General features: G+C 35.9%; 1 protein-coding gene across 2 annotated transcripts; it reads left to right on the top strand.

The window, feature by feature from the left end:
• Positions 1-63: 63 nt before the first annotated feature.
• On the top strand, positions 64-15,285 carry RYBP (ring and YY1 binding protein). 2 transcript variants are annotated; one of them, XM_045751847.2, is made up of 5 exons: positions 117-255; positions 7,010-7,042; positions 10,105-10,224; positions 10,426-10,551; positions 11,305-15,285. In XM_045751847.2, exons 1-5 carry the CDS (start codon positions 230-232, stop codon positions 11,543-11,545), a joined length of 546 nt encoding a protein of 181 aa, XP_045607803.1. In that variant the 5' UTR covers positions 117-229; the 3' UTR covers positions 11,546-15,285. The 2 variants fall into 2 exon arrangements, with proteins under 2 accessions (XP_045607804.1, XP_045607803.1); XM_045751848.2 differs by lacking the exon at positions 7,010-7,042 and having other exon boundaries at positions 64-255.
• The last annotated feature ends 595 nt before the right edge of the window (positions 15,286-15,880 follow it).

Genomic DNA, 15,880 nt, shown 5'->3' with positions numbered 1-15,880 from the left:
ACAAAACCTTCATATATCCTACCATGGCGCCATGAACCCTTCCTTCAATAACTCTAAGCCTAGCACCCACCATAAACATTTATTTGGCCTCCAGGGGTTCCCTGCGGTATCGGCCTCCTCTCAAATATGCGTCGAGGACATTTAACAAAGGCACAGTGTTGGAACGTATCTGTTTTGTCGTGGCGGTGGAGAGGGCTGGGTCTGCTATCTGCTGTTTTTACAGCAAGATATGGACCAGAAAAAGAGTCCTAGCAGGTTAGTAGCTTCTCTGGGGCATTGGGCATGTGTGGTATTTCCAGCAGCGTTGCAGAGCAAGGCGATCAGCCGCCCCGTTGGGTGTTAATAAGGGTGGAGAGAAGAGTTTCGTCAATGACGTTTGTGACAAAGGGGATTGACCCAAGATTGGCAGAGACCAGTGGCTGGAGACGGCCTCCTCCTCCTCGCCTTCTGCCTCGCCTCCTCCTGCTGCCTCGCCTCCTCCTGCCTCGCCTCCTCCTGCACTAGACATTCACACTCCTGACGCACTTGCTCATTGCTCCCTCACACTTGATCAACTACAGTACGCGCTAACTCAATGTGTTCCTTGAAATCTGATTTGTGATTCTCGTCTCGTGTGTAAATCTTAAAATCAACATAATTGAAAGATTTCCTGTCATGAATAATTAATTTTGTTTTACCACCCCTCCTATTCGTGGTATCTTATGTGATTTTGCTAACAAAAATAACTAGCCGCTGTTTGGAGTCATTTATTCCTTGGTTGTTATTGTTGAGAAGATTTGAATGGAGGCAATATGATGAGTGTGTATCATGGGTCACGTCAGTATGATGAGTGTGTGTGTCACAGGTCATGTCAGTATGATGAGTGTGTGTCACAGGTCATATCAGTATGATGAGTGTGTGTCACAGGTCACATCAGTATGATGAGTGTGTGTGTGTCACAGGTCACGTCAGTTTGATGGGTGAGTGAGTCACGGGGTCATGTAAGTATGATGAGTGTGCGTGTCACAGGTCACATCAGTATGATGAGTGTGTGTGTCACAGGTCACGTCAGTATGATGAGTGTGTGCCACAGGTCACGTCAGTATGATGAGTGTGTGTGTCACGGGGTCATGTAAGTATGATGAGTGTGTGTGTGTCACAGGTCACGTCAGTTTGATGAGTGAGTGAGTCACGGGGTCATGTAAGTATGATGAGTGTGTGTGTCACAGGTCACATCAGTATGATGAGTGTGTGTGTCACAGGTCACGTCAGTATGATGAGTGTGTGCCACAGGTCACGTCAGTATGATGAGTGTGTGTGTCACGGGGTCATGTAAGTATGATGAATGTGTCACAGGTCACATCAGTATGAGGAGTGTGTGTCACAGGTCACGTCAGTATGATGAGTGTGCGAGTCACTGATCACGTCAGTATGATGAGTGTAATTACCTAAGTGTAGTTACAGGATGAGAGCTACGCTCGTGGTGTCCCGTCTCCCCAGCACTCTTTGTCATACAACGCTTTGAAATTACTGACGGTCTTGGTCTCCTCCACCTTCTCACCTAACTTGTTCCAACCGTCTACCACTCTGTTTATAACAGTGAATTTTCTTATATTTCTCCAGCAGCTTTGTTTTGTTAGTTTAAATGACCTCTTGTTCTTGAAGTTCCAGGTCTCAGGAATGCTTCCCCATCAGTTTTATTGATTCTTATTACTATTTTATTCGTAGTGATCATATTGCCTCTTTGTCTTCTATCTTCAAGTTTTTGCATATTTAATGCCTCTAACCTCTCCTCGTAGCTCTTGTCCTTCAGTTCTGGGAGCCACTTAGTGGCATGTCCTTGCACCTTTTCCAGTTTGTTGATGTGCTTCATAAGATATGGGCACCATACAACCGCTGCATATTCCAGCTTATAGTCTAACAAAAGTAGTGAACAATTTCTTTAGTATTTCTTCATCCATGTATTTAAAAGCAATTCTGAAGTTAGAAAGTGTAACATAGGCTCCTTGCACAATGTTCTTAATGTGGTTCTCAGGTGACAGTTTTCTATCTAGAACCACCCCTAGATCTCTTTCTTTATTAGAATTCTTTAAAGATTTCTCACATAATTTATAGGTTGTGTGGGGTCTAAGTTCTCCAATTCCACATTCCATAACATGGCATTTATTCAAATTAAATTCCATTTGCCAAGTGGTGCTCCATATACTTATTTTGTCCAGGTCTTCTTGAAGGGCATGACAATCATCTAGGTTTCTTATCTTCCCTATTATCTTAGCACCATCAGTAAACATGTTCATATGCAGTAATTCTTTATTCCATCTGGTATATTGTTTATGTAGACAATGAACATTACCGGTGCAAGAACTGAACCCTGTGGTACTCCACTTGTAACATTCCTCCAATCCGATACATTGCCTCTGATTACGGCCCTCATTTTTCTATCAGTTAGGAAATTTTTCATCCATGTTAGAAGCTTATCTGTCACCCCTCCAATATATTCCAGTTTCCAGAACAGCCTCTTATGTGGAACTTTGTCAAAAGCCTTTTTTAGATCCAGATAGATGCAGTCAACCCAACCATATGTTTCCTGTAAAATCTCTGTGGCTTGATCATAGAAACTGAGTAAATTCGTTACACAGGATCTTCCAGATCAAAAACCATATTGTCTGCCTGATATTATATCGTTTTTCTCCAGGTGTTCTACCCATTTATTTTTAATTACTTCTTTCCAATATTTTGACTATTACACTTGTCAATGATATTGGTCTATAATTGAGGGGTCTTCCCTGCTGCCACTTTTGTAGATTGTAACGATGTTAGCCTTTTTCCACACATCAGCTACAACTCCTTTACACAGGGATGCCTGAAAAATCAGTTGAAGTGGAATGCTGAGCTCAGATGCACATTCTCTCAGAACCCATGGTGAAACTCCATCTGGACCAACTGCTTTGTTCTTACTTAGCTTCTTGAGCATTTTTTCCCACTGTGTCTCTAGACATCTCTATGTTGCTCTCTGGAATTCTTATTGTGTCTGGTTCCCTGCAGATTTCATTTTGTACAAACACACTTTGGAACTTTTTGTTTAATGTTTCACACATTTCCTTTTCATTTTCCATGAATCTATTTCCCATTTTCAACCTCTGAATATTATTCTTTACCTGTAATTTGTTGTTTATGAATTTATAGAATAGACCTGGTTCTGTTTTACATTTGTCCTCAATCCCTTTTTCAAAATTTCTTTCTGCTTCTCTCCACACTGCCGTGTAGTTGTTTCTCGCATCTTTGTATCGCTGGTATGTTTGGAGGTTTGGCCTCTTCTTATATTGATTCCATTTTTGTGTCTTGGTCTCTGGCCCTCTTGCAATTCCTGTCAAACCAATCCTGTTTCCTAGTTCTGCATCTCTGCTTTGGTATAAATTTTTTTGTGCTTTTATCATATATGTCACAAAACTTGACATACATCTCATTTACTTCATGTCCTAACAGCAAGTCTTTCCAGTCAAATTCCTTAAAGAGATGTCTGAGTTCCCCGTAACGACCTCTTTTGAAATCAGGCTTTTCAACTGCTTCAACCTCATTTTCTTCAAGATTGTAACGCATTGCATACTTTATTCCCCAAAAGACATGGTTACTTTTACCCAAGGGAGGGAAGTACCAACTGTCAAATGTCTCTAACTCTTTCCTAGTAAATATAAAATCCAGCATGGAGGGAACATCCCCTTCTCTCATCCTTGTAGCTTGTTTAAATCTCGCAAAACAAACTAAATGTGTGTCTAAACTAGGTAGGTATACAGCTTAAAACCTTTAGTGTTATTATAAAAGAAAGTTTGTTCAATATATAAAATAAGAAGTTACTGTAGGTGATCATTAAAAAAGTTTTGCTTAATATAATTATGCTGTAGAGACTACAGGTCTTACTTTGGAACTTTTAAGATTAGGACAAAATATAAAGGCAATTACAGTACTGATAAACTAAAATATTTATTTGAGAATATTGGTCCATGTACATTTCAAAAGCCAATTATGCCATGTGAAAGCAAAGGTCACTTTCAAATCCACAGCTTCTATACCTTAATGAATTAATATTATTGACATTGAAGGTTACTGATATTACACTGACAGTTTAATGCAGAGTGTCTGCTGTGGTGCAGCATAGTGTAATATAAGCATCCCTTGATCTGTGGCAGGGTTATATACCTGATAAACCTCATACTGAGTGAACTTAACTTTTAGAAAAATAAGCATGACTCCAGAGGCTTCTCTGCCTGGCTTAATATTCTATCTTGGGCTCTGCTTATCTCCTCTTAGTCCCTTCATATTCCCTGTGTGCATTTCTACCCGGATTGTCTTTGCCTTCAGCCTATTCTGCCTAGACATATCCTGGCCATTGTACACCTCATTGTATTCTCCTCATTCCAACAGTTTTCTCATTTCTACACTTACCTGTATGAACTGTAGTTCACCAGGTTACTGTTTTGAGAAGTTACTCTCGATGGTTAATTTCATCCATTCTGAATGCTCCCTATTTTTCAGAAGTTTTCTTTCTTCCATGGTTGTCTCATTTCCTTGCACCTTGTTTTAACACTTTCGCGCTTTCGATTAGAGATAACTCGTCACTGGTTTTTCTTACGATTCCGCATAACTGCCTACTTTTCTCGTCAATCGAAAAAATATTTCTATAAATTCCATTTTTTAACCGAAATGGATGGGGATACTTTTGTTTTGTAGAGAATTTATTTGCGAATTTTTTGGTACCAGAATGAATATTATATCACATAAACTTCTATGAGTAAAAAAAAGAATACACAAAGTATGTTTGGGGGTGTGGCGAGCGTGTGGCAGTGGGTTCCCTTTAGCCGTTGATATATCCAACACGTGGGAAATATTTGTATGTGTTATGTATATGTCTGTGTAGGGAATTTTACTGCGATCACTGTCATACAAATTATAAAATGTTTCAACAAGTATAAACATGACAAACATCAAACGAACGAAAACAATGCGTTCGTTTCTGCCGCGAACGCATACTGAGCGACGTGGTTCTATATTTGGCGCTTCTCTTACACATGCTTTGTACAAATGTTATACAGTTCATCTTATAGAAAATTTTATTGCGAACACATTGGTATAAAAAAGAAATACGTACATAGAAAAGTAGGGTCAGGAAACGTATAAACTTTCCAAGCATGATTTCCCCCCTGTGTTTTCGCCAGTGCGCTCGCGGCTAACTACTCTCCACTTCACACACTCTTGCGGGTGGGCAATTACCTATATTAAACATTCATATGCATATGTCCGTGTAGAGAATTTTATTGCGATTCCAATGATACCAATATTATCGATGTAGGACAACTGTAGGCTTCGCAACCATTAAGAGAGTGGAAACATTTTGTTGCTGTTTGGCGCTCTCGGCGAGTGATCTGCATAGTTTTTTATTTGGTGTTGATTCTCCTTATGCTTGGGCGGCATTTTATAGGTATGCTCTTATAGACAATTTCATTGCGAACACAGTGATACCAAATTTAAATACGTGCGCCTTCAATTATTGTCAGGACAGTCAAAAGAGTGTACACTTTTTCGGTCTTACCGCGTAGGCGCGCGAAGTGCCGAAAGCACCTGGGGTATTGTTTTTTTTTGAGCGCCGAGAGCGCGAAAGTGTTAATATTCTGGTCAGCTCTTTCAAGTCTCCCTTTCTTAGCTTTTGTCTCCCTCTGGTTGTTCGGTTGAAAATGATCACAGATTTGCCCCTTTCCAGCTCTAGTTCCTTTCATAACCTGCTTTTTTTTCTTTTTTCTTTATTTACTTTACACTTCATTGCTCTAGGCTTAAATTTGTACTCTTGAAAGCCTTTTCAAAAGTATCTTTTGAGTATTAATTGTTTCAAACCATTTGCCAATTCAAACCAAAGCTTTGGCTGAAACACTTTTCATAATAGTGGCTTCATTAGTATGTGGCCCTACATATTGTACATTAGTTATGTTCTTTCATGTACTTTGTACATACATTCTTCTAAATAAACATATTAATTATACAGTAATTCATAATTTTTTGAAAATTTTTGTTACAGTATACATACTGTATGTATAAAAGTTCATCTTTCTCAGAGTACTGAAACAGTTCTCTTCCCATGAATTTTACAATTGCTTTAAAGGGCTTATCTGTCTCCGTGTTTTCTTTGAGAGCTTGGTCCAACTTCAATAAGCTTTGCAAATGTGCCTATGAACAAGTTTGGAGTTATTTCCTTTATTATTATTAGTAGTAGGCAAGGCAACAAGTTTTTGTCTTATATTCTAAACCTGCAGTGTTTTGAGCACCAAAACCCTCTTAAAGTGTGCCAGAAGAAGAAATGTCAACTGCTGGTCAAAAAATTTTCAACTATGCTTCTGGGTTTGTTGAGTGATCTTATCCCATGCATGTACTGTATGGTATTCCATATTGCTGAATTTACATTGAAAGTTTTCATTAATTTCTTAACTTCGTTTTGTGCATGGTGGTATCTGGCAAACTAATTTCTTGATGTAACACAGATAATGCCTTCACCAAGAATAATGTAGGTTACTGCCAGTTGTCACATTATTAGTTACAGTATTTTGAATTGAGTGTGTTATCCTCTTTCAAGCTTTTTTCCCTACCCACACCCCTTTGTATTAAAAAAATGCAATGGGGTATATGTTACAAAATGTTTTTTACAGCCACAAAATATTGTATAGGACTATTCTTTTTTAAGCTTTATTATAATGTTAAACATGTTTTTACAACATCATATTAGCTATTTCATGATGCTGAAATACCAATGCAAATAAAGCATTTACCTTATTAAATTTGAGGAAGAAAAGTTATTGCAGTGTATTATTTCTGTACATTACTGTAGTTAAAACTGTGTTGTAAAGAAAATACAAATGTAACACTACTAAAGGTACTTGAAAGTGGATAATCATATTCTAATGGATATACCTTAAATATATTTTGTTTAGGATATTGCTAAGAAGTGAATAACAGGCATGACACTAATTGTTTTATTTTTTTAAAGTTTCAGAGCAAGTGTAAATGGGATAGGTCACAAGTAAGTGATAATCTTTATGTACAGTATACGAGTGCTATTGATGGCGGTATATTCAAACTTTGCTTTAGGGATTTTAATTTACTGTGTAGCATAAGATTTTTAAGTTCTATACAGTATATAAGAAAATGCATGAATGTATGCAAAACTGCTATAAAGATAGGGCTGGTGGAGAGTGTGCTGTAAATGCATTTTTGTGTTGCTTGCAGTTTTTCAGTGAAGCATGGAGGTTATTGGTGTTAAGTTGCACTTATGCATGTAAGACTGTCTTAACTGGAGAGTATAAGCAAGAATGAAAGATTAAATTTTAATGTGGTATTTTCTTTTCTACACTTCATCACTGATACATTAAGGAAAAACTTGAATTTCAAGAAAGAATCAGTCTTCTACCATTTCATAAATGTTCATAGTTTGTATCCTATGAGAAGGAGGTCTTTTTAATGACAACTTTGAAGCCATAACACTTAGTTCAATATACTGTATATAGATACAGTCCACAGTATTTTAATAGTGTATTGTCTTTCCATAATGTTTCAACCACAATAGATGTGTTCTAACTTGGATTAAATAGGTATAGACTTGTCATTTTTTTTATATACTGTACAGTTTATCAAGTGATACAAGTTATAAAAATGCACAATTTTTTATGTAACGTGGTTTACACTAAGTGGGATTTAGGTTTTAAGTCAGTTGGAACTGATTGGAGTAGATGATGTATTCACTAGGGAATGATGATCAGCTCATTTTTATCTAATAACACTAGGCCTTCATTTATTTTCTATATTTTCTGCCTATATTAAATTCCATGGCAACACTTGAAGTCGACCGGCCATTTTCACAAAGTTGTATAACATGTAACTTGTCTTTAATTGTTAGGACAACCTCCAGAACAATTGATGCTGCTACCAGACATAGTCTTGGCCAAAAATGTTCAAAGTTACTATGAAAATAAAAATAATGTTATTTAAAAAAATATTTCACTATTGGCGCGGCACTGTGGTATAACACGAGGGTCGAGAGCACATTCCTTGTCCAGGCATGGACGGGTCCACTCGGGGCAAGGAGGCACGTTACGTAGGCCGCCAGCAGGAAAAAAAATAGCAATACAGTATTTTTGAAGGAAACTTCAGCCTGTGCAAATTATTTTTAGGAAACTTGTATGGTATTTTTTTATTACATAATTACTAGTATTTCTTTTGATTTTGGCTATGATGAATTGTTCTAAAATTAATGGTAATTCCTGTACTGTAGTGTATAGGCTGCTCCACATCCCCCCTTATTCCCCCAGGCAGTCCCTCCCAATGCTCCACTCTCTCCCGACACCACCCACCCACCCCACCCCCTCCTCCACCATGCGCCTCGAGCCACAGGCAGATGGGATTAATACGGTACGGCCCGCCCCATGGGTTTCATATCCGGACAATTCAATGATTATCCGGCTGACTGTCTGGAGAGTGTAACATCGGCAGTAAGTTAACCGGCTCCGATTTTTTATCTGGCTAAACCAGCTTTTATCCGGCTTCCATGGCAATTTTGGCCAGATATTGAGATAACTTCCGGATATCCGGTCATAATTTTAGCCGTATAAGGGCGTTTTCTGGATGTTCGAATCCCGGATAATCGAGTGGTTACAACACATCTTAATACACATTCACACATTAATTTTATCTTCTACCCTAGTGGAAAAAGACAAGTCAATCTACCTTCAATAATACAGCATTTCCAAAGCTCTCACAGCACATCCAGATTGACCACCATAAACCCAATTATTAACCACAGACAGTTTACAGTCCTACAGTTTAAATGTGTATGGTATTACATTTTTGTATTGTAAAAGTACTGTACAATATAATAATGTATTCCACTCTGAGGATGATCAGGCCAGCTTTGAACTTGACCAAGGTAAGCTAAAATTTCTTAGTTCAATTTTACTTATTTCTATGAAAAAACTGCCAAAACATTGTAATCCTGTTATAAATATACAGTACTGTATGTAGAAATATGAATTCAATTGGTTGCTGAAATTCAAATTCAATTGGTTGCAGTGAAAAACTGTTTATCATTTTTCTTTATGTTCTGTAAGGACTTGGGTAACTTGAATGATGGTCAAAATGACTGTCTACATTTGCTAATTTGGATCATACGGGGTCAACCCCAATCCAAATTACTTGGAAATTCAAATTAGCCTGATTTCTTTTGACTTTTTTCAAAAGAATTAGCAAATTTGCTTTTTGTACCACTGTCAAGATAATTTGTATTTCCACATAAAATAAATTTACATGCTTATTGGAGGATTTTCATATAATTAAATTAGAATGACAATTGAAATTTCAACTAGGCGGAGTTAATAAAGCTTGATCGATAAAGGACTTCAATTCTGTCTTTAAGTTTATTTATATTAAACTCGGTACTTGTGTCTAACCCAAAATCCTTTGCAAGACTTGCAATGGAACATCCATTCACAGAAAGTTCAATAACTCTTTAACTTATGTTTGATAGTGTAACTTGGTGCTTGGCTGGAACTGCACTTAACTAGAAAAACTACTGAGGGCTTCACCAGAGATGTACATTTCATTACATTCAAGGCTTCATTTTTGCAATTTGATTTTTGCCTTGTATTAAAGCAAAAAGGTTAACGATAGCATATTGGAGTACTGGCCAAATAGGATGAACACGTATACCCCTAATGACTTTTGCATGCGTCACTGCCTTTCACTCCCTTGAGCCCAGTCTGACAAGACCTGCTGAAAGATCTTTTACCAAAGTACTGTACTGTCATACGAATAAAATCAAATTATCACAAGAGAAGGTTGGGTTAACTCTAAGCTGAAATAGAGTGTGATACCCACTGACAAAGGAAATAAAGAAGCAAAATTAAATAAACTGTTTATAGGTAAGGACAAGTCTTCAAAATATCACAATTTTCTAGTACATAATTAGTTATTTAGGATTTACAGAAAAACAGACAAAGGGTAAGTAACAATTATCCAATGTAATCATTTTGCTTTTTGTTAAAGGAAACATATACCTGTATGGTACCTGCTTAATGCTGTTTTCACTTTCAGGAGGGTGAAGCGGGCTAACAAGGAGGAGAATATGTGGGACTGCAGTGTGTGTACCTACAGAAATTCCCCAGAGGCCTTCAAATGCCTCATGTGTGATGTCCGCAAGGGTACATCTACAAGGTATGGTTTTCGTCCTAAAGAAATTAAATGACTTGCTTTTTATATAAATTATATAAATTTGTATTAATTGCAGTACTGCATTTCATTAATAAACAATGCAGAACTGTACCTTAAGAAGTATGCCAAACCATCTGAATCTTTATATAATAAAGATCATTTTTAAACTGTACAGTACTGTATTGATTTTTTCTTTGTCTCCAGAAAGCCTCGTTTGAATGCTGAATTAGTAGCAGCCCAAGTTGCACAAGTTGTTCCCCCTAAAGTCAAGAAACCTGAAAGAAAGGACAGGGAACGGAAGGGAGAGGGTCGAAATCTACAAAAAGGCAGGTCAGTCGTGGAGAACATAAGAAAAACTAAATCACTGTATTATTGTTTGGGCACTTCAAGGTCCTGCTCAGCAATGCCTAAAGTATTTATACGGAACTTATATATTTCTCAGTTTTGAGGTTAACTACAAATTTGGTGTCAAAATGTTTGCAAATAAATTTGCTAGAGTATAGATGCAAAATAAAGTGTTTTGATAATAGATTGTGTGTGACGGTGCTGAATATATGAAGTTTATCAACATTTCAACATTCGTCCTGCATTTTTCAACACAAATAAAAACAAAAAATATGGAAATGTCTGCACATGATTGTTGAGAGAATGGTCTCTTTGTTTCTCACAGCTGACTTCAAGTGGCACATTGCAGAACACCTGCAAGTGTATTAAGTCTGTAAATTTACTGTTGTGTGCTGACAGTGCACATAGCCAATATTCCTTAGTACTGGACTAAAGCCTAGTTTGTTAGGTGTCTGATGAGAGCCCATAATGCTAGGAGCATAATGATGGCACACAAAAGCTGTTGTATGTTTAGTCAGGGAGGAGATAGAGGGGAACATAGTATTTCCATTGTTACAAGTCAACCCTATAAATGTGTTTAGGGTTTTAAATAAATATACTGTATGGCAAATTTTAATGGCTCATACTGTATAGTGTAGAGCAAACCATCAGGTTGAGAAATATTTTTTGTGTTTATCATACTCGTTTTAGGATGAGCCCAGCGATATAAAAACTCACTGTATAATTTCTTTTTTCCAGACCAAGGTTGAAGAATGTTGATAGAAGTACCGCACAGCACAATGCCGTTACCGTTAACAATGTCACCGTCATCATTACAGAGTTCCAACCCAAGCAACGTAAAACTTCTTCTGGAAATAGTTCGGCAACAACAAATGGTGACACTTCCCAAATCATGTCATCCTCTGAAGCAGGATCTATCTCGGATGCTTCAACAGACACGCGCAACGGTGACATAACAACTGAATCCCGGAGTTCGTAGGTCCATGAAATATTTTCTTTAATCATTAAAATTTCCAGTCATGTTGTGAATAAACTACTGTAATGCTATTGGCTCTTGTGAATATTACCAGTATTGCATGGAAAATGTTGAAAAAGTAAAATGTGGGTCTTTTGAAAATCACAGCTGGTCCTTTGTTGGATCTGTGAATTTAGACCCGAGTGCTGACAAACACTTTGTGTGCTGTGTTGTGAAACTAGCAGACATTATTTAGAAAAAAGCTAGTGACTATGTAGGAAGAAAGAGAGAGAGAGGGAGGGAGGGAGAAAGAAAGAAAAAGGACTTTCAGTACATTGCATTGATTGCAAACCATTACTGGTATGTGTGTACAGTTTGGTTAATCCTAAAGGTACTATTTATGCACATGGCATAATGACCATTCATGATGTTACAGAGTTAAGACTGCCTTTGATCATTATTGCCTTTGAATATAAAATCCAGCAGGAAATGAAACCTCTCGCATGTTCAGTTCTATGTATCATAAATACTTAAACCAAAAGAGAAACTCTGTAGTTTGATATTCATATAAAGTATAATAATATCTGTCTTATTCTTGGTATGTTATAGGACAGATAGGTAAATACAGATTTTATTGTCACTGTACAGTATCTAGAAAAACTACAGTAACTCTTAGTCTGAAATCTATCGGCATTAAAAAATTAGCTAGAATCATGTTATTATTTCTGACAAGATATGAAACCATTGTTATGATAATGTACAAATACATCATGTTGCCTTGTTAGCATTGTCTAAAAAAAAGCCACTGAATTTCCAGAGGTGCCACGTGTGTTTTACTGAGACACTTGCTTGGATTAATCTCGTGACCACCATATTTTTATGCTTGGTGAGAATTTTAACACCTTTGTATTAATTCTTGGTACAATCATGGTAATGCCAAGAGATTTCTTTACGGTTAGTATTTGGGCTATAAGTCCTTGATGTAAATTTGTAACAAAAATGAAGTAGTGTAATATAGTGTGAGTGAGTGTGTTGTGAGAAGTGAAAGGTTTGATACATTTTGCTAAAAATTATGTAAAGTACCATTCAGTGTCACTCAGAGTAGTATATTTAATTGTGACATGTTTTTTTAAGTGACTTCAGTTTTATAAATCAATATTGGGACTATTTCTTTACTTACTTTTTGTATATGTTGGAAGAAAATTTCACTGTAGAGAACATGTTTTTTGCCATATGGTACTACTGTGGGATGAAGTGGTACGGAGAGTGCCTGAAGGGCAGTGCCGGGCCTCCGGATCAAAGGTGACCACTGCACAACTTGATAAATAATGCTTGGCAATTAGGCCCATGGAATGTATCTGGCATTTGAAGTTGGAAATTACCACTGATGTTTTCATTGTCGGGCATTGTTTATTTCCCAGTATACAAGTGCTACCATTCTATTTACTTGTTTGCATTTTGTTCTATTACAAATATTTTTGTTCTTTCTAATAAAGTTCGTTTTCACTGACATTAATAATAATGTTTCTTCTTTTCAGTGCAGTATTTAAATATATATAGAAAGAAATCTATGACATTAAATAAATTTTATAAAGAATGTTAATGACAAAGGATGTTGTTTGAATAGTTCTTAAGATCGATTAATTCGGTTAGAATGTTTAAAAATTGACAGTTTACCGATGTCGTCCATTTGAGCAAGACACTTTAGCCAAGAACTATTAACCAGGATTATGGTTGTGCATATAACTAACATAGCAGTAACTCTAAAACCTATGTAGTCCCCCATTACTTCAAGTAGCCCAGTGATTGACCAAATTGTTCATTTGTTCTTTTCTAGCAGGGCTTAACCCTTAGCTACTGTATTGTATGGTAATCCCAGGTTTTTTATAACCTAATTTAAATATTTGATGAATGTTAAATTTATATTTGATATTTTGCAGAGTATTCAGTAAAGCAGAACTCAAACGAAGGTACATTTTTGTCATCTTTGTGCTGAAATGCACCAAGGCATTTGGTTTTTTTCATTTCAACTTGCAGTTTAAGCCAGATACCATGTTGACATGTCTATTCCTAAAATATTAACAGATCAGCTTTTTGTAATGTCTTTGAGAAAGCTATTTGATTTGTATATTTTAAATTACAATATTTAATTTTTATATATATACACAGTAAATATATAAAGAAATTACAGAAATATGCCATTAAACTATAGATTATATGGTTTAAACAACAAATGGAAATAGAGGAGGCAGACATGACACCTTTCTGCATTCATGCAACAATATAATTTTGAGGCCTGTGAAATATAACTGCCATATGCCCAAATGGGCAGGTCATTTCCAGTCTGTGTTGAACCCTTTAAGTATTGGGTACTCTTGACATTTTAGTGATAATTATATTAAAACATTGTTAGTTTAATCAACGAAAAACCCCATTAACAAGTTATCATATATCTACAGGACCTGCCAATAACAAAGGAGACTACTATATGCTATAGGCTCTAATTTGAAAATTATTCAAATTTAACTTAACATGCTAAAATGTTTGACTCGCATTTTTGCGACTGCCTTCACGGTGGGAAAGCGGTAATAAATTGAGTTAACTTTTTTATTTTTGTTACAAATTGACTGTTTTCCCCAAACTTGTTTATAAGTGATTAAATTTTTAATATTTCCTCTAATCTGAACAATTAAAATCATTTTTAATGTTTCCTTTCCTCTAATCTGTACTACTGTGTTAAAAAAATTAAAGTATAATTTGCTGGTTTTGAAACAGTTCATCACTTTTTTCTTATTAATGCATTTGAGAGCTGGTGGATATACCCATTTTATTCAGTCTTCACTTTCAAAGGTTAGCCCAGATGCTATAATTAATGGATATACTGTATGTCAGAGCTGTTAGCAGGCCAAAAATCAGTTCAGGAAATTGTTTAATGTGGTTAAATAAGCATTTTATTTTTTAATTTATTTTTAGCTCGGAGAAAGTGCACAACTTTTTTTATGGATTTCTTGGATGCATATACTGTATCTAAGAAATTTTGTATCATCGGTGACTTGTGTTGAGCTAAATAGTCATGCTCATTTGAACCTAGGGGTGCTAATTCAAAATATCTTGGCATGTTGAAGTTGAAATAGTCCATTTTACAACTGGATTTTGTGGTATATAGTATAGGGTCTCATTTTATACCGGAAGACCCTTTCCTTTGTTCATCATCTAGAATGTATAGTAGCTACATATATGATTGGGAGAGAAATCATAAATAATGTAATTAATTCTTGTATGAATAAATCTAAAAATATGAATGTTTAATTAAAATCTTGGTTGTGTATAGTGATAGGCAAATAACTTGTTTATTTGGTGCACAGTAAATCATATAATGTGAAGATACTGAATGATTGCCAATGATGTTTTCCTTTACTTAGTACATCACAGAATTTGTGCACATTACATCTCATTACTTTGAGTGACTGAAAAAGACAAACTGAAAAATTACCCCTAACTTGTAAATATTTACTCTACATTATAACAGAAGTACTGTATAATCTGATGCCTTAAAAGTTACTGTATTATAAATAAGACCTTAAAATCCAAGAGAGAAAAACCAGTACTGTATAATGGATCAACATGTTTTTAGCACATTGGGTTGGGTACAAGTTTATTTTAAGCCAATATATCAGTCCCCCCAAATATATGTTACATTGGCTGGATTGTATATTAAGGTCTTGGAGATTGTGATGTAAAAATTTTCATTGTCATGAAACTTATTTGCTTGTTTCATTGTTTACCTCCAGCACAATAACAATACAAATATGTTTTCTGATTTAAAATTATTAATTACATTTTTCTGAAGTACCTAGTTATAATGACGATACAAAAATATTGCATACAATCTTCTTGATCCTTTTAACATTTAGTTCCGTACTGCTAATAATTACAATGAAATCTTTATCAAAATGTTAGAAAATATCTGACTGGTGCCAAAATGAAGACAATGTGTTGATTCTTAACTGACACTAATTTTTATAAAGAAAATAGTTATTGCATTAGACTTCAATATATTTTTTATGGTGGACTATAAAGGATATTGCATTGTAATTGATCTTGAAACTTATGATCTCTTGATGGTAGAATACTCTGCGGGTGTCATACTACTGCCACATCTATTTTGTATCATTGAGCCAATTTTAATTTTGATAGTTGTAATAAATATGCTCCTTGTTAGCTCAGTTGGCTAAGTACATGGATGCTGCATTACCAGTCCACTTTTTCCCAGTGGATATCAGAAAACATACACTCTTAAAGAGAGCCTGGGTACTACGGGGTCTTTTTGGTCCACTTTCCCCAGGGAGTTCATAGTGA

The sequence above is a fragment of the Procambarus clarkii genome, chromosome 82 (genome assembly GCF_040958095.1).
Source record: "Procambarus clarkii isolate CNS0578487 chromosome 82, FALCON_Pclarkii_2.0, whole genome shotgun sequence".
NCBI lineage: Eukaryota > Metazoa > Arthropoda > Malacostraca > Decapoda > Cambaridae > Procambarus > Procambarus clarkii.
Note: the sequence above shows the minus strand (reverse complement) of the source record. Positions and strands in the feature narration are given on the sequence as shown.